The sequence below is a fragment of the Phalacrocorax carbo genome, chromosome Z (assembly GCF_963921805.1).
Source record: "Phalacrocorax carbo chromosome Z, bPhaCar2.1, whole genome shotgun sequence".
NCBI lineage: Eukaryota > Metazoa > Chordata > Aves > Suliformes > Phalacrocoracidae > Phalacrocorax > Phalacrocorax carbo.
The window spans coordinates 71715243-71742448 of NC_087548.1; the positions used below are offsets into that span (position 1 = coordinate 71715243).

At 42.6% G+C, this 27206-nt stretch overlaps 1 protein-coding gene across 3 annotated transcripts in view; it reads left to right on the forward strand.

Annotated features, from left to right (window-relative positions):
* Window positions 1-27206, forward strand: part of MOB3B (MOB kinase activator 3B) — a 103884-nt gene that overhangs the window by 24990 nt on the left and 51688 nt on the right. For 2 of the 3 annotated variants that reach the window (XM_064438010.1, XM_064438012.1), the window contains exons 2-3: window positions 6274-6378; window positions 18862-19469. In XM_064438010.1, coding sequence (XP_064294080.1) covers window positions 19052-19469 — 418 coding nt within the window. In that variant the 5' untranslated portion in view covers window positions 6274-6378; window positions 18862-19051. The remainder of the gene's footprint in view (window positions 1-6273; window positions 6379-18861; window positions 19470-27206) is intronic. The other variant, XM_064438011.1, reaches the window with a different exon arrangement.

A 27206-nucleotide genomic window follows, 5' to 3' on the forward strand; every position in this document is an offset into this window, starting at 1 on the left:
AGTGGAAACATGTTTATCCAGAGAAACATTGCTGCTTTACTTTAAGAAGGTGTTAATTTGACCGTAGGGTAAATGTGTTTACAGGATAGTTTTGTGCTGTTCTGTGGTCCTTTGTACTTCTTTCTTGGGGAAGCAAAGCATGCCTTAGTTCTTATTCTCAGCTTAAAGCAAGTATAGCTTAAATGAGAATTTCTGTTTGTACTGAAAGTTTATTCCTGAAGATCTTTCTGTGTGCATGCTAGTGTTTCAAATCAAAGCAGACAGTAGGATAACAGTATGGGTTGTTTTAGTTTTCAGGGATACTGGGGCCTGAAACAATGAGTTGTTTCCTTGTATTCCCCACAGATGTCCCCTTTCCCCAGAATTCATTATACCTTCGCAGAAAAAAAGAAGTGCAGCTAAACCAATTCACTTGTTTGGGCTGCTGCCTGCATTCTTGGAATCTTTTCCAGCAAAGTCTCATCTTTTAATGATGTTGTGAACAGTAGTGCAGCAGTGCACCATCTGCACCCGAGACTAATGGTATTAATCTGGTAATGCCTTAGAAACCAAAACATTATGAATTCTTAAGCAGACAAAAGTGTAACGCTTGACATGATGTTTCCTGCGTTTTTTCAGTGAAGCTGTTCTGTAACATCTGCCTGATACTGGAATAAACCATGCAGTTAATCTAACAGTCATATTGACAAGGGGATGTGACAGATCAGAAGTGAGCATATAAGGTTACCCCTTACCCTTTAGGGACCATATGTTGAAATCTCTTTTGTGCGAGGCACAATTCACATATGGACTATACAGTTTCACAGTCTGGATACAGCATCTTTGCCACACAGATGAAATATGTGTCAGTATATCCAAAGACTGCTATCAACAAGCAACAGTTTTATGTGTCCAGCCCACCATAGATGACAACTGTTCTGTGGAGTTTTCCAGGTTATGATGTTATTTGGCATAAGGGGTGTTCAGTAGGTATCTGTGTATTAGAAATTAAGGGTTACATTCTGCCTCCACTGGTGTGTCTCTTGTAATCTATAGAATGTGGAGGTGTTCTGGTTTTGGCTGGGATAGAGTTAATTTTCTTCACAGTAGCCAGTACGGGGCCATGTTTTGGATTTGTGCTGAAAACAGTGTTGATAACACAGGGATGTTTTCAGTTCTGCTGAGCAGTGCTTACACAGAGCCAAGGACTTTTCCAGCTCCCCGCGCTCTGCCAGGTGCACGAGAGCGGGGAGGGGGCACAGCCGGGACAGCTGACCCAAACTGACCAAAGGGATATCCCACACCACATGACGTCATGCTCAGTATATAAAACTGGGGGAAGAAGAAGGAAGGGGGGACATTGGGAGTGATGGTGTTTGTCTTCCCAAGTAACTGTTACGCGTGATGGAGCCCTGCTTTCCTGGAGATGGCTGAGCACCTGCCTGCCTGTGGATAGTGGTGACTGAATTCCTTCTTTTGCTTGCTTGCGCACACAGCTTTTGCTTTCCCTGTTAAACTGTCTTTATCTCAACTCATGAATTTTCTCACTTTTACCCTTCTTATTCTCTCCTCATTCCACCAGGGGGGAGTGAGTGAGTGACTGTGTGGGGCTGAGTTGCCGGCTGCAGTTAAATCAGGACAGAACGGAATCTGTAGACCAGAACAGCTACACATTACATCTCTGTAACTCTCTGGAGGTGTAATCTGCTTCACTAAATTGCATTGGACTTTGAATACTACAGTTTGTGTGTGACCTACTCAATTTCAGAAGCACCTTTACATTTTTATTATATTCTCAGGTCTTATCAATATGTTTATAATAAAGTAAGTCTCAGCTAGACCTTTAGAGAGGTCTGGATAAACTTCTGAAGTTATCTGTTATCTTGTGTTGAAATATATCCACATGACCATTTTCCTGCTGTGAGCTTAATTTAACTCCTGTTCAGTCCAGTGATCAAAATATATTTTAATCTGAATGTATGCTTACATTGCAAGTTAGCTCTTTATTTTTCTATATTCAGAACATTTCAGTTTTGTCTGTTGTTTGACTAGTTTTTCTTCTTTTACCAAGTAGTAGAAAATACAATGCTAGTGTTCATATTTGTTTTAATATCAAGAAGTTGGAGCTGAAACAAACAGAATAGTGATGATGCTTAGCAGAATTTCAAAAATTCAGATTTCCTGGCAGTAGTGGATTATTCCATTGCAATTATAAATGGTGTAGTCAGTATTTGAAGTTTTCTCCAATATTTCTCATGTTCCTTTATAGTGATCATGTCCTCTATTTTTATATGTTACTTATACCACAGTTTTCATGCCAGCTGAAGCAGGTGTATTAAAGAATGAATCACAGCATAGTGGATTTTATCTTGAATTCCTAGGTGTGCCACATCAGTCTGGCTCTGACCTAAATGGAGGTAATCTCATTTTATTTTAGAGCAAGCAGGTGAAGAATTGGGTGATAGGCTCTGGTCTTACAGGCTGTATAACTTCTAGTGTGTTATCCTGTTCTTAAAACAGGAAGCACGCAAGAGGAATACTTCTCTAATTGCGTGTACTCCCACACACCTGCAATAATTTAATAATTGAGCCTGTCTGCACATGATGATATAAAAAGCAGCGAACTTAGGTGGTTTACACTTTCTTTATATTTTTGCCTGATTGTTTTCCATAGTTGAACCTAGGGTTAGAAACTCAATAGAGACAAAATGGGATGTAGCCAGCAGTCTTTGCTTTGGTGCCTCCTGTCAGCCTTCTAAATTGGTGTCTAGCTGACACACCAAATCTTGTTGCAGTTCCTGGACGTGACTGTGAGAAACATTAAGTAGAAGAGTGAAGAATGGGAGAAGGAATAAAAATTTAAAATGAAGATGGTATTTTGTAACAGAGAGGGGATTAAGAGGGATGAAGTTTCTTACAGAGAAAAACCAATAGGAGAAAGCATTTCTGAATCTTTGTATGATCTTATAGCATTGCTGAGATGTGGGTTTTCAGTCTGTGAAGCAGTATGCGAGAAGCTGTCTGTGAAGTACCATCCAATTTGCTGTAATCATGGCATCTGCAGATACATGTCCAGTGCTTTGCACCTCAGTACTCCTTGGGTGTTATCAGTTGTTCCTAAAGAAATATCTGCAGTCTAATATTCTCCCTGGAAGCTCTGCTGGAGCCAGAGTAGTGGTCTGCAAGACAATGACTCCCTCATAAAACTGCTTGCTTAGAAACTCAGTTGTGTGGCTTGCCATCCTGGGTTCTCGCTCATTTTTCTAAAGAAAACTTGTACTTCAGTCCCTGCTGTGTTAGGATGGGGATTCAGCCTTCTCAGTTAGTCACCTGGGTGGCATGCTTTTCAGAGAGCAGATATATTATTATTTGGGAGTACTCTTGGGATCTGTGGTGATTGCTGCCTCAAAAATTATAATGGTGTCTGCCTCTCTAATAGCAGATATTGTGTGTGATACAGCTGGGTTTACTCAAATAATCTGGGACTGTATTAAAGCCATAATGTATGGAATGCATGGGTGGCAAAAGATGTGATTGAAATGGGATAAAGAATAGCAAGGTAGCAATGCAATTTCCTAACCATTTATTTATGTAGCAACCAGAATGATGAAAGCATCCTAAAGGGCAGTAGGTCTAAAGCTGTTTTGGCTTAATGCCAGTTTAGGAATAAATTATAAGTGCTAAAATTTGTGTGAACATAATCAGCATTCTCAGTATTGTGAAAGATTCTGTACAACTCTCATGAGTAAATTAAATATTAAAATAAATATAATAAAGCCATGTAGTACAAGTGCTAAATATATAGTGGAAGAAAAAGTCTCAGCACCATTATTTTCTGGGTGTTGCAGGATGTGTGTCTCTGGTAAGAAGTAGGAGAGGGAGAGAGATGCAGAACCTGGGCATGGAGACCTTCAACCATAAAACCAATACTCTTGTTTCTATCATGATGTGAGCCAGGGTGTGGCATCTAGGCCACAGTCTGGATGAATTGGTGAAAAGCGTGTTGCTGGTACAAGTGCTTCCCATTTGGCAGACTGTACAAAAATGAGGGGAGGGCTGTGGTAGATTGGAAACCTCAGGTGCTAATCATCATCTAAGACCACGCAATAAGTGATGTTTTGGGAGGATATTCTTTGGTGTTGTTTTTCTTCTGTTAGCTTGAATGTACAAATTATGATTTATGTAAGGTTCTCCAAATTATCTGCAAAACCTGTATTTTGCAGGCCTTCTGGTAATACTTTCAAGTCAGTTTTTCAGCAGCAGGATATCAGTGGGTAATGAAGTGCCATACATTCAGATTCTCAAATTGGGAGTGAGCTGTTGAAAGAATAAGAGAGAAGACTCATAGTCTGAGTGCAGGTAGTGCAGATAGTGCAGGGCTGTTTACCCCAATGACTTCTCCACACATTTTGGTGGTTTTCCTGCTTCTGATCTCACAAAGCCTGTTCTCTCTCTTCAGTGATCTGGGGTTTTTTTTGCCATAATTACTCTGAACCAACCTCTGCTTCTGACGTCTTAAGGGTTATATGAGTGTGTGTGTCTTACAAAATCTTACTTTGAGGGAATAAGAATCTTACTGGTGCATGGGCTATACATGTGTTTAGTGATACACTGGAGGTGCTATGAATTCCTCCACTGCTGTAACCACTGCAAGCACCTGTTGGTTTGGATATGACTTTGATTCGACAACCTCTCCTGTGATGTGTGTTCCCCAGCATCTACACTCTCTTGGCGAAAAGGGCCAGGACGTAGGTGCCTTTAGGCAGTTCCTGCTAAAGGTCTTTGTCCAGCTCTGCTTCAGGAGACGTGAGGGCATTGGATGAGGTATGGTGAAAAGTGGCCTTAAGGTTTCAAGGGTTCATTAAGAAACATCACCTGAGAACCTCCCTACTGACATTTTACTTATACCAGCAAATAAAAGTTTGTAATTAAGTTGCTCTGGTTGGGGCCTAAGACAGACTGCTTGCGTTGGAGTCACAGCATGTGCTAGACACAAGTCTACAGGTACACACAGGAAGGTATCAGGTTTACTAAAAAGTAAAAAGCTTGGTCAGAAATTGTTGGGGAGTTCCTGACATTATGGTGTGGGAAACTTGGTGCATAAACTATTTCTGAGGGAGGAAGCTTAGCCACCTTGACAACTCCCACCTTCAAACTGTGCCAGCTTTACAGTCAATTTTTGATTAAAATCAGCAACTGGCTTTTAGTTAGAGCTAAACTGAGCAGTGCCAGGCTGTGGGGAACCACTCTAGTTCAAAGCAGAGTCCTTCAAATGACACTTTCCAGAGGTTGTCAGCTGTGCTTTCCCTGTTTGCTGGCAGCTATGGCTGCACAGGCTACAAGGAGTACTCAGTTATTTTGCTTCAGAGTAAATTGCTTGCTGTAATGGTTGGGAAAGAACCCATCTTAACCCTCCCTGCTGGTCATCAATGATGACTTTTGTATGAATGATGATTTTTGTTCCCTTATTTCTGTAGTGTTGGGTATTTACTGGCCACAGCTATGGACATCTTGGTTTGGAAAGCCAGATCCTTAGCTTGCAGTTAAGGAAGTTTTCCTCTTTTTATACTTGCTAAGAGGTTGGTCCTATAACTCTATCACAGTAAATTTTTTGTGTGTGGTTAGAAGCAGAGTACTGCATAGTGCGAAATGGCTGAGGGAAGCACAAAATCCTTATCTCAGAGTTAGTTCTGGATGAGAGTTGCTCTGACCACAAACTGCAAAGAGTAATCAAACACTGTACTTCTGCCTATAAAGTGCTTACCACAGGTGCTAATTAAAAAAAACCACCCAAATCCTCCTTCCAGATCAGTTTGTGAGTAGGAGTTTTGTTTGCTGTGTTAAATGCCTTCTGAAGCACGGTATCTGTTAAGCAGCCTGTAGAAGAGGCTTTGAAAGTAGTTAGTTCACTAGAAAGGTAAAGTAGAATCATTAACTGAAAAGTTGTTCTTCAGTGTCTAGGGGGAGGAAGGCACTTCCACAGTTGTTGCCTGCAGCATATTGCTAGTGCATTGCTCCTCTAGTGCTGGTGCGCTATGGTCTGTGCAGAGCTGCCCAGGCAATATGGTCCTGGCTGCTTTCTGTCTGCTAATCTGCATTAAAGGACAGCACCTTTTTGCTGCCCTATACTCTCCCCAGGTGAACAATCCTTGTTACAGCAACAGTTGTATCATGAATTGGAGAGCAGCTGGCTGTCCTTAGAGGCGGTAGTTACTCTCTTCAGTGTTCTTTCCAATATTAAGTGTTGATACATCATGTCTCTGACGTCATTTACTTGCTTTCATTATATTTCAGGTGTCACAGATGACAAAGAGAACACTGTTTTTTTTTCTCTAAGTGAGTCCTCCTGCAAGACTGCTGATTTAGAGCTCTGGAGCGTGGACAATTATCTCACCCCAGGTATTCTGTTTCTAGTCTGGTTTAGGGGGTGTGTGCATATATTTAGCAGATTCTCTGTTTTTACCCCTGTGCATAATAGTAAGTCATTTTGACCAAACGGTAAGATTGAAGGTGATAATGTTGCAGGGTCGTGATCAGAACGCTTTGCAGAAGGAAAGTATCTTCAGCCATCAAGTTAGTCTAGTCCTGCAAGTTAAGGCTAACATATAAAGTAACAGAGTGGATAATTTATTTCTCTGAAGTTTGAAAGCATAGATCACGCAACTAGACACTGGGAACCCCACCACCAACTGCACAGGCTATGCCTTGTGACTGCACACTGCTGAAGCACAGTATGACTTGCCAAGTTGCAGGCTACCAGTACACCAGACCCTTGACCTACAAAATCATCCTTTCTGTCAGATCTGTGAAATCTTTTGTATTCTTCAAAAGTCTCATGTACAAATACCTTGATTTTATGCCTCCTTCGTATGAATTTGAAAATGTCCACAATCAGCTGTAGTTACTGCCACTGCCACTATCTGTCATATAGAGCACTTTGATCCAAACCATGGGAAAGGAAGATTTCTTCTGTTGTTTCATACACTTAGCTTTTCTGGTAACCAAGCATAGCTGTGGTTTACAGTCAATGGATTGGGTCCTACAGCTGCTGGAGCTCCATTTCAGAACAAGGTTTTAAATTTACGGTATAAATAATTGAAAGATACTTGCAATTAAAGTATCCTCCATCTGTAAAGAACTATGTATTTTGCCTTGTTTTGATCAGCCCTGCTTTATAAACACAAATAAATCCTATCTCCCCTTTGTTATTACTTCACCTACTGGAGTGTTTAGTGCCCATAGCAATCCCACGCAGTTTTGAGTTGCTGGTAGTCAATTCGAGGGGCTGCATAGGTCAGGCTTGACCTCAGTTACTGACTCCCACATGATTTTAGGCAAATTTTGTCTCTCAGCAGCATGGAGTTAAGGGTAATTTTTTGTGACTGAAAATCACCATGCTCATGTCAGTGTTTGTTAGAAAGGGCGCAGTGCACCAATTGAAGATGCCAGAGCCTCGCTGCGGATATTTGCTTTGGAAAACATCTCTGAAATCCGGAGCTTCTTAGGACAGTTGCTGAGGCACTGTGTAACCAACCTGCCTCTCCCCTGTCCAGCCTCCCCACATTAACTTAGGCTTTGGTAGGAGAAGCCAGAATAAGGCAAAAGGGTCTGAATGGATGTCAGCTGACCTTCTTACATCTGGTTTTCGGTATCTATGCTTGCAGGAAGTCCTGTTTTCTCCATGGAGTGTTAGCTTTTTGTCTCTGCCAGTGTAGAGTACGTAACATATCTCTGGCATTGTATCTCTGTTTCTCTGCATGCTTTCCCTGGACAAGAAAACGTGTCGGTTTTTTGAAATGTCACTGAGGTGGAACATATGATTTAGAGTTTTTTCTTAAAGCAGAACACATACGTGGTTTCCCAAAGCTAAGATTTAGACCAAAAATAAAACTGAGTTTGGCCACTGCATGCAAAGTATGGCGCTTGAAGTTCTAGGGGATAAACTGCTGCTTCCAGGAGATAAGCCATTGTATTGCCTTATACAGGAAGACCTGCCCTCTGGTTGATCTGTGCACAAAGGAGAAGAGTGGGGCCCTGACGTGAAGTCTCAGACTACATTTTCATGTGTGCATGTTCTGCTGTTCCCTATCACTCACATGAACTGACTGGCATTTTTTTCAACAGACTTCAATGGACTTAGTTTTAGGCTTTTGCATCGGAATTGTTTGGATCTTCTGAGAGCGTAGGAATGAGCAAAAAATCGTATTTTAAGTCTCACTGCCTACTCAATTGTGCCAGTGCTTTTAAAAGCCAGAATGTAGATTTAGGAGTGAAGTAAGCTGAACAGAACAGAGAGATTTGTGAGGTTCAACTGTAGTTTAATAAGGAGTTCTTATTGTCTTGTCAAAGGAGAGTGTTCAGAGGGTAAAAATAAAATTTTAGCGCTGTTGGTCAGTATCAGAGCTCCCATGACTGCAGAATTGTCAAAATTTCATCTTGAGAAACAGGTTAGCATCAGAAATGAAACCAGCTGGAGGAGACAGATGTGTACTATTGCGGAGAATCACCACGTAATTTCATTTGTATCTCCTCTTCTTCAAGGCCATTAAAATTTTCTTAGTCCTTTCAACAGTCTTCTGTATATTGTGTTTAAAGGAAAGGGGGATAACAGTTTACTGTTGCAGCAAATGCTGCAATAAGCCTGCTACGAAAGTGTAATGACCATACACTGTTGTGGTGAGGACTGCATCCACAGAGACTGAGATTTTGGCAGAAGCATGGTTAGTGAGCTGATTCTATTGCTACTCTTACCGCAGTGAGTAAGCCAAACCACCCAATCCACCGGTATGGTAACTGTTTACAAGAGCAATGATTGTAACAGCAGCTGGCGAAACAAGGCACAGGCATTCATAAAGGCTTTGCTTTATTAGTGATGGAAGGGCGTAGCAGGCCACAAGGGCTTGATAACTGAAAGCAGAGGCTCTTTGTGTACTTACAGAGAATGCGGTTTAGTTACTGTGTTTGCACATGTGTTAGCCACAGCTCAGGCTAGTAAAAGCCTGTGAACCAGGGAGAGAACTGGAAGAACCTAGGTGTGTAACGAAAAAAAAACCAAAACCAAAACCCAAGCATTCAAAAGGGACTGTTATAACTGCACGCTTCACTATGATCTGTCACTCTGTCAGACTTCAGCCTTGGTAGTTTCCCAAGCTAAAGGGAGTACCCCACCTCCTTTGAAGGTTTGGGAGGTCTGAAATGATCATGGCAAACACTGTGATTCACTAAAGTAGCTGTGGCTGAAAAAGCACTCACACAGGTTTCCTATTCCATCTGTCTCATCCTCTGCCTTCCACACAGACCTTGCCTTATGCTGTCCTCTTCCCTGTGCTGTGTGGCCAAGCAGGGGATCAAAGAAATTAATTAGGATGAAAAAAATTGGTTGTTTGTTTAATTATTGCAGTTTACATCTTAGTCTCATACAGCTCCCTGCAAGGGGATATGTAAATATCTGGGCCGGGTATCACAGGGGAGATGACAAGAAGACAGGAACATGAAAGGTGGGGAGATGAGGCAGGAGTGACTTTTCAGAAAAAAATTGTAGCCTGACTATGAGTCTGCAGAGGGAAAAGACCTTAAATTCCTGGATGAAAGAGGAACAGAGGCTGAATTTGAGTGTAATCTAAACGATACATTTTTTGCAGTTTCTTTACGGTAGTTCTGAGAGATACCTATTTGAGTTCACCTTAAACTGTATGCTACAGTAAGACCATGTTCCTGACTGGATTGCCCTGGGTTCTGTTACAATATAAACTTGCAGTGAAGGAATAAGTGCCAGGGTATGCTCAGTGTCTTCATGGTGTTCAGTGTACCTTTCCAGAACTTGAGATGAGGTATAATTTTATTTAATACCTGTAAAAGGCACTAGAATGATACTGGTTGAGAGGCGAGTCCCCTGTTAAAATACATTTATCCCCATGGTGAAAAGCATGCCTCATTTGGGTTAATAAACAGGACTTACCACCTAAGATTTGGACAGTCGTATCTGATTCTGCTGCTGTCAAACAGCTGATATACTTCATCATAGAAATGACTGATGTTTAATCAACTTCTAATTGTTTTGTACAAACAATTTTGCTAAAGGAAAGAGAGAGTTGTAGTGTAGAAGGGAAATTTGTTGACAGAAGTGGAATTAAATGATTGTAATTGAAGTATTGGTATACTAAAATGCAATACTTGTACCTAACATTGCCTTTAATATGCTCGTGACAAATATGTTGATAATATGATTAATGGCATTTGTCTATAAAGGACTTCAAACATCATGTTTTATCCCCTGATACCCGCCTAAGCCATTGTTAGTTACAACAGAGGGACCGACCTTGTTTTTAGCCATTTATTATTTTTCAGTTTTATCTCTGTGAAAATCTCTGTATTTTGGTGGAATAATAAAGCACCATTTTATTCCCTTTGTCAACTGTTGCTGTAATATTAGCATAGCTTAGATATTTTCAGGCAGAAGCTGATGCAATTTATTGTTTGTCACTTCTGACATAATTATGTTCATTTTCAAAGCACCCAGTTTTATAGACAGTTACCCACTGTATTTTGCCTTCCCTTTTCAATCCTTTACCTTAGAAATGGCATGGAGTGGTTAGTAGTCTAAACAACAAAAGAATCAAAGGTTATTTATATTTACTCTGTTGAGCCTTGAGACTTTGATTATGAAAATACTTCTGTGCTGTTTTCTGTGTTCTTTTACAATTGTGGCTTTTATCAGTCTCATGAAATCACTTGTTTCTTTGCACAGACGAAAAAAAAAAAAGGTGAAATGAAAGGATGCTGCTATATATGGGAATTGTTTCTGACCATGGGGAGGCTTCTTTCCTGTCAGTGCTTTCCTCCAGAGTACCTTGAGGCTGCAGTGTTACTGTGGTTATCACGTACAGATTAGTGTAAAGTAGTCCTTGTAGCTTTAGAGAAAAGAGGACTTTAAGCCAAATTCTGATTTTTTTCCTAAAGTTTCTGGGACTTCTACCACAATAAACAAAAGCAAATTCTTGTCCTGAAGCATAAGGAAGCTTCCTTTCACTGGGTGCTACCATTTACTATTGTTACCTTGTGTATTAACTGGCATGCTCAAGGTTTCATGTAAATAACACAGAAACCATGGACAAAGGCTGCAGCAGGATATTGTTGTGCTTAATAGTGATGGTTCTACCTGAAAACTTTCACTGTAGAAGCCATGGAGAAGCTATCAAAGCCAGCACCTGGGAAACCGAGACATTGTTTACACATAGCTGTGTATACTTCTAAGAAGTCTTACAATAATAATCAGATACCCTTAATTTTGGGAGCTCAGTCTTTATGGGACTTGCAAGATTGTTGAGGATAGGATGAAATGTAAGAAAGATACACTGACCCACAGAGCCTGGTTCCTGTGTTTGTGTATGCTGTCTCTAAAAGACATTTTCTCAGTAACCTAAATTTGCTTTGATCCTTTTTCCTTTCTCTTTCAACTCTGGTGCAACCATAAGGCAAATTTTAATGTCCTTGTGCACATTATAGGTTAGTAAGGGGAGGGGGTTTTGCCCATGAAAAAAGTCTTCTCGTATCATGAAGTTTTCACTATGAATACAAAAATTTGGACAATATTTTTTTCATTGTGATTTCAGGTGAGTTTTAGCTGAACTGCACAAAATTAACAATGTAAATAAGATACATGGAATATTATTGTTCCTACTCATTTAGCTGATTTTTACTTTGTTAATAGGAAATGTACTTTCAGATATCAGGACAGGCCTCTTTCCTTACTGACTAATTCTTCATACTAATGCCATGAAAAGCCGAAATCAGGACTCAGTAGTCTGAACAACTATTAAAGAGGTATTCTTTATTGCATCGCTGGCCGCACAGGGGATCACTCCTCCTGATGTGTGTGCCCGCACAGCGTTGGTTGCATAACTTACACAAGGTCTACGTACATATTCATTAGTTTTCTGAGAAAAAGATATACATATTCATTGTTTTCCAAGAACTCATTATGATATGCAAATGCCCTTTGCACGTGCCTGTTGGTGTCTCTGGGTGGTCATCAGGGGTCTCTGGATGAAGGATATACTCTTCCTCACTGTGTCTGCTAGTCAACTTACACTTTCGCACACACTCAGTTCTGAGATCACCTATATACTGTCCTTGAGGGTTTGTCGTGGTTCAGCTTCAGCTGGCAGCTGAACACCACGCAGCCGCTCGCTCGTTTCTCCCCGCCTCCCCCTGTGGGATGGGGAAGAGAATTGAGTCAGACAACGGGACTCATTTCCGAAACAACCTCATAGACACCTGGGCCACAGAGCACAGCACTGAGTGGATGTGTCACATCCCCTATCACACACCAGCCTCTGGGAAAATTGAATGGTACAATGGACTGTTAAAGACGACGCTGAGAGCAATGGGGGGTGGAACATTTAAACACTGGGATACACATTTAGCAAAAGCCACCTGGTTAGTCAACACGAGGGGATCTGCCAGGCGAGCTGGCCCTGCCCAGTCAGAGCCCTTACGTACTGTGGGAGGGGACAGAGTCCCTGTAGTGCACATAAAAAATATTTTGGGCAAAACAGTCTGGGTTCTTCCTGCTTCAGGCAAAGGCAAACCCACTTGTGGGATTGCGCTTGCTTGAGGACCTGGGTGTGCTTGGTGGGTGATGCGGGAGGATGGAGGAGTCCGGTGTGTAGCTCAAGGGGATTTGATCTTGGGTGAAAACAGCCAATGAACTGAATAATATGCTGTTAATTGCTATATAATGTTGTATGTCATCACTGCTATGGTTGCTATATGCCATATCAATGGAATGTTATCATGGTGGGAATCTCCCAATTAATAATAATAGCAAATGAACTTTCAATTGAACCAAGCAAAGTGCAGCAGTGATAGAACAAGGACTAACAATGCAGCAGTGATGGAACGAGGACTGACTTCAGCATGCAACAATCCGACACCACGCACAGCACCTCTCTGAAAGACTCTTACAATAGATGAAACCCAAAGTCATGGGCTAAATGAACTCAATGGACATTTCACAGACATTTTACAGGGGTGGTCCATAGACTAGGGGAATCATAAATGAAAATCTGTATATCCTGTTAAAGGATGAGAAGGTGGGTAGGGATTATTGAAATTGTACTGAATAGTATGGGACCTGAGCATGAGGTAAATGATATGGAATAAGGGGTGGATACTGTCATGGTTTTAGCTGTGATAGAGTTAATTTTCTTCACTCTAGCTGGTATAGAGCTGTGCTTTGAACTTAGCATGGAAAAAAAAATGTTGAGATAATGCACAGATGTTTAGGCTGTTGCTGGGAAGTGCTTGTAGTAGTCAAGGACATGTCTAGCCTCCCATGCTCTGCCGGGCGCACAAGAAGCTGGGAGGGGAGGAGACACAGATAAGAGAGCGGATTCAAACTGACCAAAGGGATATTCCATATCATGTAATGCCATGCCCAGTGTGTTACCTGGGAGGGGCTGGCTGGGGGAGGGAGGCAGCAATCGCGGCTCAGGGACAGGCAGCATCGGTCAGCGGGTGGTGAGCGGTTGTATCGTTCGTGTTTCTGTGTTTGTTTTTTTCCTTTTTTTCCCTTTCGCTTCCTTTTCCATTTTATTATATTAACATTATTGTCATAATAATAATAATAATTATTATTTTATTTTAATCATTAAACTGTGCTTATCTCAACCCACAAGTTCTTTTGCTCGTCCCTCTGGGGTGCCATGTCGCCACACGTAGTCTGCTCTGGTTTAGTTTTTGCTCTGCAGTTCTGTATCTTTATGGTTCTGTACATCTTCTTTTCTAAGGTCAAACGTTGTCATTGTAATTTTGTTTAGACACTTCTTGTCTTGAAGCCTTTCTGACTCTCCCAAAGCAACAGGTTTTAGTCATAACAGTTCTAACTCTGTCAGTGCTTCAGTGTGTTGAACAGAGAACCTGTTCATTGTGCAGTGTAATACTGGCTCTCAAACAAGGCCCTGGAAGTAGAAAAAGTGTACATTTGCTAAATCTGAGAGGAGCATGGTATGTGTATGTGCCTCCATATAATGCATTTGCTGCCTCAGTTGTCTGAGGTAGCTGTAAGAAAATGGCCCCTTTTACGGAGAATGAAGTATGAAGCCAAACATGAGAATTCTACAAAATGTTGGACCTTAACAGTATTTGCATCAAATGTGTGCTTTCCTGCAGGCTTCAGCTGGCTTTGGATCAGACTATGCAAGTGCTCAAAATGAAGACTTATATTTTGGAAAGAAAAATGTAAAAATTAACTGATGCAGAGTTGGTTTTCAGGCAGTGTCTTCCTTGATAGAGAGCTTACTGTGTGTTTGATGCTGAAAAAGTGATGTTTCCTCACTTTCTTGATTAATGAAACATGAATTATACTAGCTACCTTCCCATCAGCCCTCTAAAGCTTGCAAAATGCTCACTAGAGTGCTGTGATGAAAGTTGTTTATAAACCATGTCATTTAACATTCTTATTACCTGTGATTTAACAGAAAGTATATGATGAAATGATATAGTATGTTTTTAACTCAGCAGTGACTCAGACATGATTCTGATCACCTTGTGTGGTTTGTTGTGGGTGGTTTTTTTGGTGGTACCTGCATGGGTAGAACTAGTTTATTATTTCCGTATGTTGACTTGGTATACCTGATATTTAGACTGAGTTGCTGTCTCTATATGTGTGTGTTTCTGCATAAAGCTGGGGACAGCATTGATTACTGTGGTGCTGATGCTATGGATGAAGCTTGTGAGGGTCTGGTTCCCTGTCCTGAGATTATCTCCATATCTGTGGTTACCATCCTCAGCCATGGCTCTGCCAGCAAGGGAATTCACCCAACTGCATTATTCATTCCATGTTCCTCAGGAAAAGCTGTTGGTGACTGTCACACATCTTCAGAAATACTTTTCTCTGAAAAGAAGGAAGAGAGGCTGAAGTGTTGGAAGGGGGTATCTGTATGAGCTGCCCATACCAGGACAGACATATATTAAGCATTTCATTCAGAGGAGCATCCAGAACACTGGCTGTATACCATCAAATCAAACACCCTGAGCCAGACTCCATTCTTTATGCCCTGTCATATAGTTAGGATGTGTCATAGAAGATCAGAAGCTGATTTCTGTTGCCTTTGACACAGGTATAAGTCAGGAGCAGTTCTGCTGGCATGACTATGATATGAGAGGAGACTGCAAAATATCTGTTAGCAATAGTCAAATTTAATTTTATGTTGAAGGAGAGTGGGTGCTACTGTACCACAGAATTCAAGGAGTTATGATCCCGTCTAACCACAACATTGTTCACAGTGTTTAATCTCTGAAGTAACTCTCCCAGACCAATTGGCATAATGGAACAGAGCATTTCTCATTCTTGTCAGACAAAAATTGTAGTGGAAATGAAAGGGCTTTAAAAATCAGGAGGTTTTGCCCACGGTTTGTTGTTGAGGTTATCTGGTGAGTTTTCCTTCCACTAATGCTGTGCGATTTTGAAGTAATAGCTTTGCTTTGTGAGTCTAACACTATAAAGTTTTAATTGTCAGTGTGTAATCTGGGATGGAATGACAAACCTCTCATCATTGATCGTTGATTCAAACACAGTGCAGCAACGTGTTGAAGTATAATGGTGAATGAGCTCCTGCAAAGGCTTAGTGATTCAGTCTGAAGCAGAGGAGTGGCCATCCTACCATTAACTACTGCCACTTTATTGCCTAAGCAGTAAAGATGCTTTCAGAGCCCACAGACTCTGGCTAGAGCTTTCCCATTAGCTTCAGCCTCTAAAGGATCCAAACCTAAAGTGGCTGTGTTTAATCTCTGCTGAAAATCAGGTGAGCCTGTTCTTTTGTCTCTTATGAGTGAAGTGAAAGCTTCTTTATTCCAGGGACGTAATAGTGATTCTGTATGTAACTGCTTAAAAAATCCTAGCCGAGCTGGTTGCTTGAGTGGGGGGAATAAGGGCCGCTGTGTAACCTGCAGCAAAGCAGTCTGTTTCAGAAGTGAGGTGGTGAATCTCAAAATTCTTGTTTATTTCTTCATTCATTTCTGTTAGCTTTTGAGTGAGGACCCTCATGAAGCAGGATGCAAAAAAAAAATATTTCAGAGGGCTGATTCACCACAGTATTTCTGCTAAATTCAGGTCATAAACTTTTCTGTTTTGTATTCTTGCACATGAAATTGCATGACAAAGCAAGCTGATCCATCCCTTGGCTTTCCACAGCCTTCAGTCACATTTTAAGAGAGAGAAAAAAAATCAGCTCTTAGCAGAGCTGTCTGAGAAGTTAAGCAGTGAGTTTGACTTCTACAGTCCAGCTTTACAAAGATAGTGTGTAGTTTTGTATTGTGTGAAGTGATAGCAAATGAAAGAGGAACAGCTTTAACTTTTATTGCAAGACGCTGAACAGAAGGCTCTCCAGACAGGAAATGTATAGGAAATTCTTGTTCGTTGTGATTCTGCCTTGGTGGGTTGAAGAACAGTTTCGTCTGGCTGCACAGTAATCTTTTGGATTAGTCGTTGGGTTAATTTGATGGTGATGTATGTGTGCTTCCACAGACAGTTTCAACATGTGACTCCTGGTACACAGAAGAGTTGAGACAATGAGTTGTTTGCTGAATATTTTGGTTGCTTTTTCTCTGTATTAATTGGTTTTGTGCAGACTTACTGAATGTATGGAGAGGAGTGGGAAAACGTATGTATTTAATATGATTAATTCTGTTTGCATATTCAGTAGAAAATAGCTTATAACATATTGTGTCTTCAGTTTTTCTTGGAAAAGCTTTAACAGAAGTGAGTACTGTGCTCCAAAATGTGTCTTTTGAAGATGAGTTTTACTCAGTGGTCAGCTTGTTGTTTTAAATAAAAACTCCTTGCTTGTTCTGGTGAATATTTACAGGTGAGGAAAGAAGTCAAAGTAGCCACATAAGAGCACCAGGTATATTAAAGTGGGGAAAAAAGTAGTAACCTGAGCTGTAAAACTCTGGACCTAACATCCTTATTGTTGCAAACTGGGACATTGGCTCCATGCCATCTCAAAGTGTGTCAGTCACAAGCTCAGCCTGTGCAGCTGCACTCACCTATTCTTTGAAAGGCTTTTAAATAAACAGCTGACTGCCACAGAGCATTTGAGAGCTGGGGGTTATGGGTCTTAGTAGCAAACAACAAACTGTAGGGCAAGGTTGCCTCTTTAAAGTGCCTTCATTTCCTGCCAATGACACTTAACTAAATTGTTCCAAGGCTAGTTTTGTTTAAAATCTTCTTTCCCTGGCCTTTGTCAGGTTTCAGGATCTCTACATTTTAACACTCAGGATTTCTGTGTTTTAGCATTACTCCAAGGGGCATGTCAGATATGACAATACTCTCCCTGGAGTTCATCAGTGAACTTCTCATATTTTGCTGGCACAGAAACAATGACACTTTATCAACTCATGACCAGAGTATCCCTCCATCATGCCATCAACAAAAGGCAAAATAAGCACTTCTCTGCTGGTTTTGTTTAGCTGCTGCTTGCTGGCAAATTGTCTGGATGCTAATCTTTCAGCTGTTTGGGAGAGCATATTTTATGGTTCTATTGTGTGGGAGCGGGCACAGATTTCTCTTTGCTTTGGTATGTGTTGCTTTCTTGTGGTGCTTAAGAAAAAAGAAGCACCTTTTTCTTTTCTTCTCTGCCCTTCAGCAAAGCTTTGGGCAACTGCCTACAGAAGAATTTAGTGCTTTCCACACACAGCCTAGTAAAATTTTCATGGACGTGATTTCTGTTAAGGGAAACAGTGGAGCATACATAATGCCATGACGAGAAATCATCAACCACTGGTAGGGTAGGATTTTTGTATTGCTGTGCAAATATAAAACATATGGTGTTATTTAATTTAAATAACGCACAGCACAAAATGTTTACTCTCTGTCTTTAATCATAGTCTTTAATCATAAAACCTTCACTACTAAAACAAAAGTCTAATTGAGATAGCCCCTATCTACCCTATCGCCTACTAATGGCCTACATTTACTGATGATAGTACTCTTCTGCACTTGTATATGTAACAACAAACAAGGCTCTAATGCATTAGTTTATCTTTGATGACAGGCTGGCCAGGGTAGGTTAGATGGATCAACACAAAATCTATGCTATTCCTTTTGTAGCAACAGCAATGCCAAGTATCCCCCTGCAGAGAAGATGAATAGGGCTATAAAGAAGGTGGCACCTTCACCATTGCTTTCTCACCATTCTACACTATCCAATAGAATATTAAGACTGTTACTGAATTCCTGAAGATGGGTCAAGAAAAATAACCTTCTCTGTACAATTCCTTGGGAAACAGGAATTACTTCTGTGCAATAGTGTATGTTTCACCCTAATTAGGTTTTATAAGATTTATAAAATTAAGAATAGAAAACAGATATGGAAAAATCTTGCTTGGAGATTTTTTTCCTACAGAGAAGAGCACTGAAGCTATGGTGAATGCTTAGGGGCACCATCGGTCACTTTAGAGTCAGTTAGATAAGTCTTCTAAATTGTAAGATAGTATTTTGTATACTAAGTTTATAAATGTATTATGTATGGTATGCAGTCATTGTAAAAATGCAGCACAATGAAAAGGTTGATGTAAAAATTATCTGAAGATGGAAAGATTATACAAGATTTATTGTATTCCCTTCTTTATGATAACTTAAGAGCTTCTAATTGAGTAGATATTTTAAAAGGATAGAGTAGTTAATTCCTTAACACTTTAAAAAATAGGCTTTTTTTTCTTTTAAATGTTTACCAGGTTACGGGTTGACCAATTTTTAATGCTGGCTTGTTATGGATTTGCTATTCAGCTCATAATTACTAGAAAATTACTGTATAAGTAAAAAACTTACAGGGCCATACTTAAGCTTAACACTAACGTATATTGTTTCCATATCCATAGGGACATGAACCCTTTTGGAAAGGCTTTCATGAGGAAGAACTAGTAGACTGCTCTGACGTTGAGACAAGCTTCTCTGAGAAAAAGAACAGGGGCTGGAGGACCTGTGATAGGGAGCAACTGTTTTCAGATACATACATTAAATCTCAGCCGTGCTTTTCTGCCAGCTGCTGCAGAGCAGAAGATTAGCAACATGTCCATAGCTCTCAAGCAAGTGTTTAATAAAGATAAGACCTTCCGCCCAAAACGCAAGTTTGAACCTGGAACCCAGAGGTTTGAACTTCACAAACGAGCTCAGGCTTCTCTGAACTCAGGTTTGGACTTGAAAGCGGCTGTGCAGTTGCCCAGCGGAGAGGACCAAAATGACTGGGTGGCTGTCCATGTTGTTGACTTCTTCAACAGGATCAACCTCATTTATGGAACTATCTGTGAGTTCTGCACAGAGAGGACCTGCCCAGTGATGTCTGGAGGCCCTAAGTATGAGTACCGGTGGCAGGATGACATGAAGTACAAGAAGCCCACAGCGTTGCCAGCACCCCAATACATGAATCTTCTCATGGACTGGATTGAGGTGCAAATCAACAATGAGGATATATTTCCTACAAGTGTAGGTAAGTGTGAGGAAGAAGTCCTAAAGCATAAACTGCCTTTCATTCTGTGTACTAAGCATGTTCTCTTCCCACCCTCATTTTTAGGGATTGTGAAATTCAAGCCTTTAAACAGGCGGGGGGGAGGAGGGCATCTTCCAGGAACAGTGTGAAACGTATGAAATGTTAACTGTGGCTGTTAGATATGGTGGGGTTTGTCAGCCTAAAATGTTTTCATTCAAGCCATTTGTCCCTGGTAAGCCTCCCAGGTTGATAACTAAGGGTGATCAGCATTGCATTATTAGCTTGTTGAAAGCTAATCAAGTTTGCATTGCTTTGCACTTTGCCCGGCACTTAGGCAGATACAGAGCGATGGAAAGCAAAGCCTAATTAAGAGTGGTACCCTCCCTCTGAAATGTGTACAGCTATGGGCAGTACAAGGCAGTGGAGAGTCAGGTATGCAGTGAACTCTGCCCTCCCACCCTCTCTTGACTTCCCGTCCAAAACTGACAAATTGGGAAGTGAATTATTCTCCAAATTACTGTTTCTAAGACTATATATAAAACTAAAGAGCTTTGCTATGGTTTAACCAGGCAGCCCAGATGAGAGAGCTGTTAAGGGCAGCACAATTTTCCTTTTACAATACTACAGTTAGTTTTACTGAAGAGTGGGGCAAGTAAGTGGAAGTATCTTTGCTGGAAAAGTTCCCTCTGGATGAGGAAGGCTTTGCTGAAGAGTGTATTGTGTAGTGTAGACAGCATAAATCTTTCACTGTGTCTGCAGGTAATAAAAGGGTGTTGTATTTTAGAGATGTCAGTGCACTTACATAATTTTTTAGCAGTTTTAGTTAATGAGTCCTAATCCATCTCTTGAAAGTGGGAAGGCTGGGAGCTTGCTGAAAGGAATGTGAGATGTTCTATATAAGCACTTGGCCCAGAAAGTAACAAACAAGAATGCTCATATGTTAAAACTAGTTCAGCTGAATATTTTGCAGTTACGTGCAGCTAGGGCCTGCGGCCAGCTGGTAGATGGTACACGAAGAGGCTGCATCTATCAGCATTTCCTGGCCTTTGAAATACCTTCTTCTTGGCCTTGACAGCTATTTGTCTGGACAAACTTGTGATTTGTTTCCCAGTTCCTATTACTTTTCTTTTCTACACTAATAGGTAGAAAGAAGGCCATAACTATATGTGTTCTAATCTGGGCTTTGCCAGCAAGCAAGAAGAGGAGGATTTCAAAGGAAGCCATAGCATATATTTTGTGTAGTGAAAACTGGGTTTGATTTCTCAAGCATCTGTTGTTTTATATTTCTTCAGGGTGAATGATTTTTGGAATTGAAGGTGGGTTGAAGGTGCAGTGAAGTATGTAATTTGTACTTCCGTTGGAATTTCTGCAGGCTTTTGTTATACCAAGTTTACATCTTGGAGTATTCCAATATTACTCTGTACGCTTGTAGTTTGAATGTGCAGAAAATGTGGTCTGTCTGCAAGCACAGCCAGCGGGTAACACACTGGCATGCTGATGGGCTTTACTGAACCAACAAATAATCCGTAGCACACAGCTTTCAGCTCACCCCTTACCTTTGTAGTAAGATACATCTTGGGGAACTTCTATCCAGAAGGCTTACCTAGCCTAAGAATGGAATCAGTAAATACCCTCTGTTTACTGTTTTTCTCCTCCCAGCAGCTCCTGCTGTTGTATATAAAAAAAATCTGAAGAAACCAAGGAAGGGGAAAGACCTGTGGTCTCTAGAAAGGGGCTGGATTCTGATACAAGTCAGAACAGGAATGCTTGATGTCTGTGAAAAATCTTTGTCTCACTCTGAGTTGACCCAAAGGATGGGGAAAAGTCTGCTTGAGCCTTCATGGAGTGATGGACTGTGCTGTGGGTGATTACAGACTGAGATGATTGGGCAGTACCATAAAGAGATTTTATAGATACCCACTGGAGTGTTATTCCATAAAGCAGCACTTGAGTCCATATTCCACTCTCTCCTCCTCTTGAGCCTTCGTTGCAGATACCATGGCCGTCACCTGCACATTTCTCATTATCTTCTTGATTCACTAATTTGTGGTATGAAACTGTTCATAAAATTGCCTGGGAGGCCTTAGATCTTACAATTCAGAAACAGATGGACACTGCAATGAATCTGGGGTTCTGGGAGCCTCTTCTCTCAGCAAATTCCTACTTGGGCACCCAGAACGGTCAAAGGGAAGTTTGAGTCTGTTCCTGAGTATGTTTCTTTTCTTTCAAGGGAATATTTCTGATTTCTTTGCACATCAATCCCCTATCTGTAAAAAGGAGATTATGCTACCAGCCAGGGTGCCTAAGTACTGCTTATAAAGGTGTTGAATGAAATGCAGTCACTCAGCATGTATGTTTTGCTTTTCACTGTTGATCAGGGAGAACAGCTTTGTTACTGTGTGGGGTACTGTTCATTCCTACCTGTTCAGCAGCAGCCTTTGGTTTGATGCCCCATAGGCTTAATATGAATGCAACTGTCTATTTGCTCTCCAGAAATCAATAGTGGTGAAAATGACAATAGTTCATTCTGCAAAGCAGTTGACATGGATCTTGAAAGATAATATACTCAAGTGTGACATCAAAACAGGCTTAGGTATGTCCTTACTAATACTACCACAGTTTTAAAGCACTGAGTGGCTGTAACTTAGAGGTTAATTTATTACTTTGTATCTTCGCAGCATAAGGCCTGCAGAGAATTGTTCTGGAAAAAGTGTATGTCCAGTGGATGAGATTCGGGCTGACCTTTCCATTAGCAAATGAGTTTGGTGAAGAGATCCAGAGTGGGATCCATAGGAGCTGTCCACAAATACTTGAACACATTTTTCTCAGCTTAATTCTACTAAACTTGTCCTCTTTCATTTGACATCTCTCGTGCAAACTATCTAAAAATGAATTTCAAGAGCTGTGATTAGGCAGAGCTTTCAATGAGAAGGTACTTTCAAGGAAAATAATTTCAGGGTATCGGGATAGCCAGGCTTGGTGGGCTGCTTTTTTTGTGGTGGTGGTGTTCCTCTATGGTTTAAAAAAAAAAAAAAAAAAAAGATTGCAGAGGAGTTATGAATTGTTTTGAAAGTTATATTTAACCCTATTCGTGTTTACACTGGCATGATGGCCTGTGGCCATTTACCAGTCTCTGTACTTCCTGTGGTCTGGTGCTATTTCCTCTCCGCTTTCTCTAGTCATAGAATCGTTTAGGTTGGAAAAGACCTTTAAGATCATAAAGTCCAATCATTAGCCTAACACTGCCAAATCCACCACTACACCATGTCCCCAAGCACCACATCTACAGGTCTTTTAAATACCTCCAGGGATGGTGACTCAAACACTTCCCTAGGCAGCCTCTTCCAGTGCTCGACATCCCTTTTGGTAAAGAAATTTTTCCTAATGTCCAATCTAAAGCTCCTCTGATGCAACTTGAGGCCATTTCCTCTCGCCCTATCACTAGTAACTTGGGAGAAGAGACCAACACTCACCTCGATATAACCTCCTTTCAGGAAGTTGTAGAAAGCGATAAGGTCTCCCCTCAGCCTCCTTTTCTCCAGGCTAAAAAACCGCAGTTCCCTCTGCAGGTCCTCATCAGACCTGCTCTCCAGACCCTTCACCAGCTTCGCTGCCCTTCTCTGGACTTGCTCCAGCACCTCAATGTCCTTCTTGTACTGAGGGGCCCAAAACTGAACACAGTACTTGAGGTACGGCCTCACCAGTGCCCAGTACAGGGGCACGATCACCTCCCTGCTCCTGCTGGCCACACTATTCCTGATACAAGCCCAGATGCCATTGGCCTTCTTGGCCGCCTGGTCATACTGCTGGCTCATGTTCAGCTGGCTGCCAGTCAACACCCCAACTTCCCCAAGCCTGTAGCGTTGCATGGGGTTGTTGTGATCCAAGTGCAGGACCCGGCACTTGGCCTTGTTCAACCTCATACAACTGGCCTTGGCCCATTGACCCAGCCTGTCCAGATGGCTCTGCAGAGCCTTCCTACCCTTGAGCAGATCAACACTCCTGCCCAACTTGGTGTCATCTGCAAACTTACTGAGGGTGCACTTGATTCCCTCGTCCAGATCATTGGTAAAGAAACGAAGCAACGCTGAGCCCTGGGGAACACCACTTGTGACTGGCTGCCAAATGGATTTAACTCCATTCACCACCACTCTTTGGTCCTGGCCATCCAGCCACTTTTTCACCCAGCAAAGAGTACACCCATGAAAGCCATGAGCAGCCAGTTTCTCCAGGAGAATGCTGTGTAAAATAGTGTTAAAGGCTGTACTGAAGTCCAGGTAAAAAACAGACACAGTCTTTCCCTCATCCACTTGCAGGTAACCTAGTTGTAGGAGATCAGGTTAGACAAGCAGGACCTGCCTTTCATAAACCCATGATGACTTGGCCTCGTCGCCTGGTTGTCCTATATATGCCATGTGATGGCACTCAGGATGAGCTGCTCCATAATCTTTCCTGGCACCAATGTCAGGCTGACTGGTCTGTAGTTCACCAGATCCTCCTTTTCATAGATGGGCATCACATTCGCTAACCTCCAGTCGTATGGGACCTCCCTAGTTAGCCAGGAATGCTCATAAATAATGGAAAGTGGCTTGCTGAGCACTTCTGCCAGATCCTTTAGTTCCCTTGGGTGGATTCCATCCAGCCCCATAGACTTGTGTGTGTCTAGGTGGTGTAGCAGGTCACTAACCATTTCCCTTGGATTATGGGGGCTTCATTCTGCCTCCCATCCCTGTCTTCCAGCTCTGGGGGCTGTGTACGTAGAGACCAACTGGTCTGACTATTAAAGACTGAGGTAAAGAAAGCATTAAGTAACTCAACTTCTTCCTCATCCCTTCTCACTGTGTTTCCCCCAGCATCCAATAAAGGCTGGAGATTCTCCTTAGTCCTCCTTTTGTTGCATAGAAACATTTTTTTATTGTCCTTTATGGCAGTAGCTAGATTAAGTTGTAGTTGGGCTTTGGCTCTTCTGATTTTCTCCCTGCATAACCTCATGACATCCTTGTAGTTCTCCTGAGCTGCCTGCCCCTTCTTCCAAAGGTCATAAACTCTCATTTTTTTTCCTGAGTTCCAGCGCTCCCTGTTCAGCCAGGCCAGTTGTCTTTCCCACTGGCTCATCTTTCAGCACATGGGGACGGCCTGCTCCTGTGCTTTTACAATTTCCTTCTTGAAGAATGTCCAGCCTTCCTGGACTCCTTTGCCCTTCAGGACTGCCTCCCAAGGGACTCTGTCACCCAGGACCCTAAACGGGCCACAGTCTGCCCTCCAGAAGTCCCAGGTGGCAGTTCTGCTGTCCCCACTCCTTCCTTGTCAAGAATCGAAAACTATCATTTTGTGATTGCTGTGCCCAAGCCCAAACAATGGGTCCAGTGGGGCACCTTCCCTACTTGGCTCACTCCCCAACTGTGTCAGGAAGTTATCTTCCACACGCTCTAGGAATCTTCTAACTGTACTTCTGGCAGACATCTGGTAAGTTGAAGTCCCCCATGAGAACAAGGGCTAGCAATCATGAGACTTCTCTCAGCAGCTTATAGCGTTATTTCATCTGCCCCTTCATCCTGGTTGGGTGTTCTATAACAGACTCCCTCTGTGATATCTGCCTTGTTGGCCTTTCCCCTGATACTTACCTATAAACACTGAACCTTATCAACACCATCATTAAGCTCTAGACAGTCAAAACACTCCCTAAGATACAGGGCTACCCAACTGCCTCTCCTGCCTTGCCCATCCCTTCTGAAGAGCTTATAGCCATTCATTGCAGCACTGCAGCTGTGTGTCATCCCACCAAGTTTCTGTGACTGCAACTATGTCGTAGTTTTCCTGCTGCCCAGTGCCTTCCAGCTCCTCCTGTTCGTTGCCCATGCTGCATGCATTGGTGTAGATGCACTTTGGTTGGGCTATTGATCCCGCCAGCTTTTTTAGGGGAGAAACCCTAATTCCTATGAGACCTTTCTCAGGTGCTCCCATGGGTTCTAACACATCGATAACACTTGTGTCTTTGCTGCCACATGGACTTCCATCCCCTAACTCCACTGAGACAGCAGACCACTAGCACATTGTCCCTCAAACATTGGGGTGCCATCCCCAGGCTTATCTCTAAGGCTGGTTTTATCCCTTTCCCCCTTCAAATTAGTTTAAAGCTCTTTCAATGACCCCTGCTAACTCCTGCACAAAGATCCTTTTCCTGCTTTGAGAAGGTGCACCTCATCTCTTGCCAGCAAGCCTGGTGTTATGTAGACCAGCTGCTGATCAAAAACTTCAAATTCTACCAGTGACACCAGTCATGGAGCCAGGTATTGGCCAGCTGGGTCTTCCTGCTTCTTCCCTCATCATTCATAGAATTATAGAATCATTAAGGTTGGAAAAGACCCTTAAGATCATCGAGTCCAACTGCTAACCTATCACTGCCAAGTCCACCACTAAACTATATCCTCGAGCACCACATCTACCCTTCTTTTAAATACCTCCAGGGATGGAGACTCCACCACCTCCCTGGGCAGCCTGTTCCCTGCAACTGGAAGGACAGGGGAGAACAGTATTGTGCTCCTGACCCCTTAACCAGCTCTCCCAAGGCCCTGAAGACTCTCCTGATTGCTCTCAGTCTTCTTTTTGCAATTTCATCACTGCCTACCTGAGAAATCAGTAATGGATAACAATCTGAAGGCTGCCCCAGGGTAGGAAGCTTTCTCATTACATCTCCAGCCCAGGCCCCAGAGAGGCAGCAAGCTTCCCTAAGAAGTATGTCCAGTCAGCGCATTGGGCCTTCTGTTCCCTTCAGAAGAGAGTCTCCTATGACAATGACCCCTCTTTTTCCTTTATGGAAGTGGTTTTGATGCAGGGCGTAGGCCAGCTTAACCTTGGTGACACCTCTAAGCTAGATGAACCGTTGTTCTCGTCATTGTTTGGTCCCACTTGCAGAGCCTCGTACCCATTATGCAGGCGCACCTGGGAGGGTGGGGCAGTCACAGAGGAGATGCACCTGCTGTGCCGGGCAGGAACTTGTCACCATTGCCCCCTACCCCTTAAGTGACCCTGTTCTGCCGGGTGGAGAGAGGATAGGGAATCCTCCATATCCACGTCTACCTGGCAGGTCTGTCCCAGGGATGGCAGGGTGTGGCTCCAGTAGTCTTCCTCTCTCTCAGACTCTCTGATACTCCTCAACCTACTCAGCTCCTCCCGGAGCTCTGCCACTCAGTGGCAGAGCTCCCCTACCTGGGCGCCCCTCCCACAGGTGTGCTCGCTGTGCCATCCGGTGCTGGCGTACAGCAGGGCGCGCCCCACAGCCGGACGCCTGGGTGGCCATGTGTTCCTGCTGGAGCCCTCTATGGGAATCTGCGCGGTCATGGTAGGTGCAGAGCTTAGAGAGGCCATGTCCTTCTGCTGGGTAGATACCATTGCTCCCCGGTCGAGCTGGCAGAGCTTCTGCACAAACTGCCACGTGAACTACCATGCCCTGTGCTGTTTGCCCGCCCTGTTGGCAGCACTCCTGGTCACCAGCACTTCCACAGGGCTTCTTTTATCCGAGGGTGGGGTGGGGTGACTGCTGTTGCTCCTGGTCCTGCCCAGGTCTCCTCAGCTGCGGGCTCCTGGCAGCTCTCCCAGCTGCCCTGGAGGTTCTCCTGGTTTGGGAAACCCCCCTGTGCACTGCCCTAAAGCACTGGAGCGGCTTGCCTCAGCAGCTGAGTCATTGTCTATTCATTTGCCAGTAAAGAGCCTCTTTCTCTAGCCACTCCCGTACTA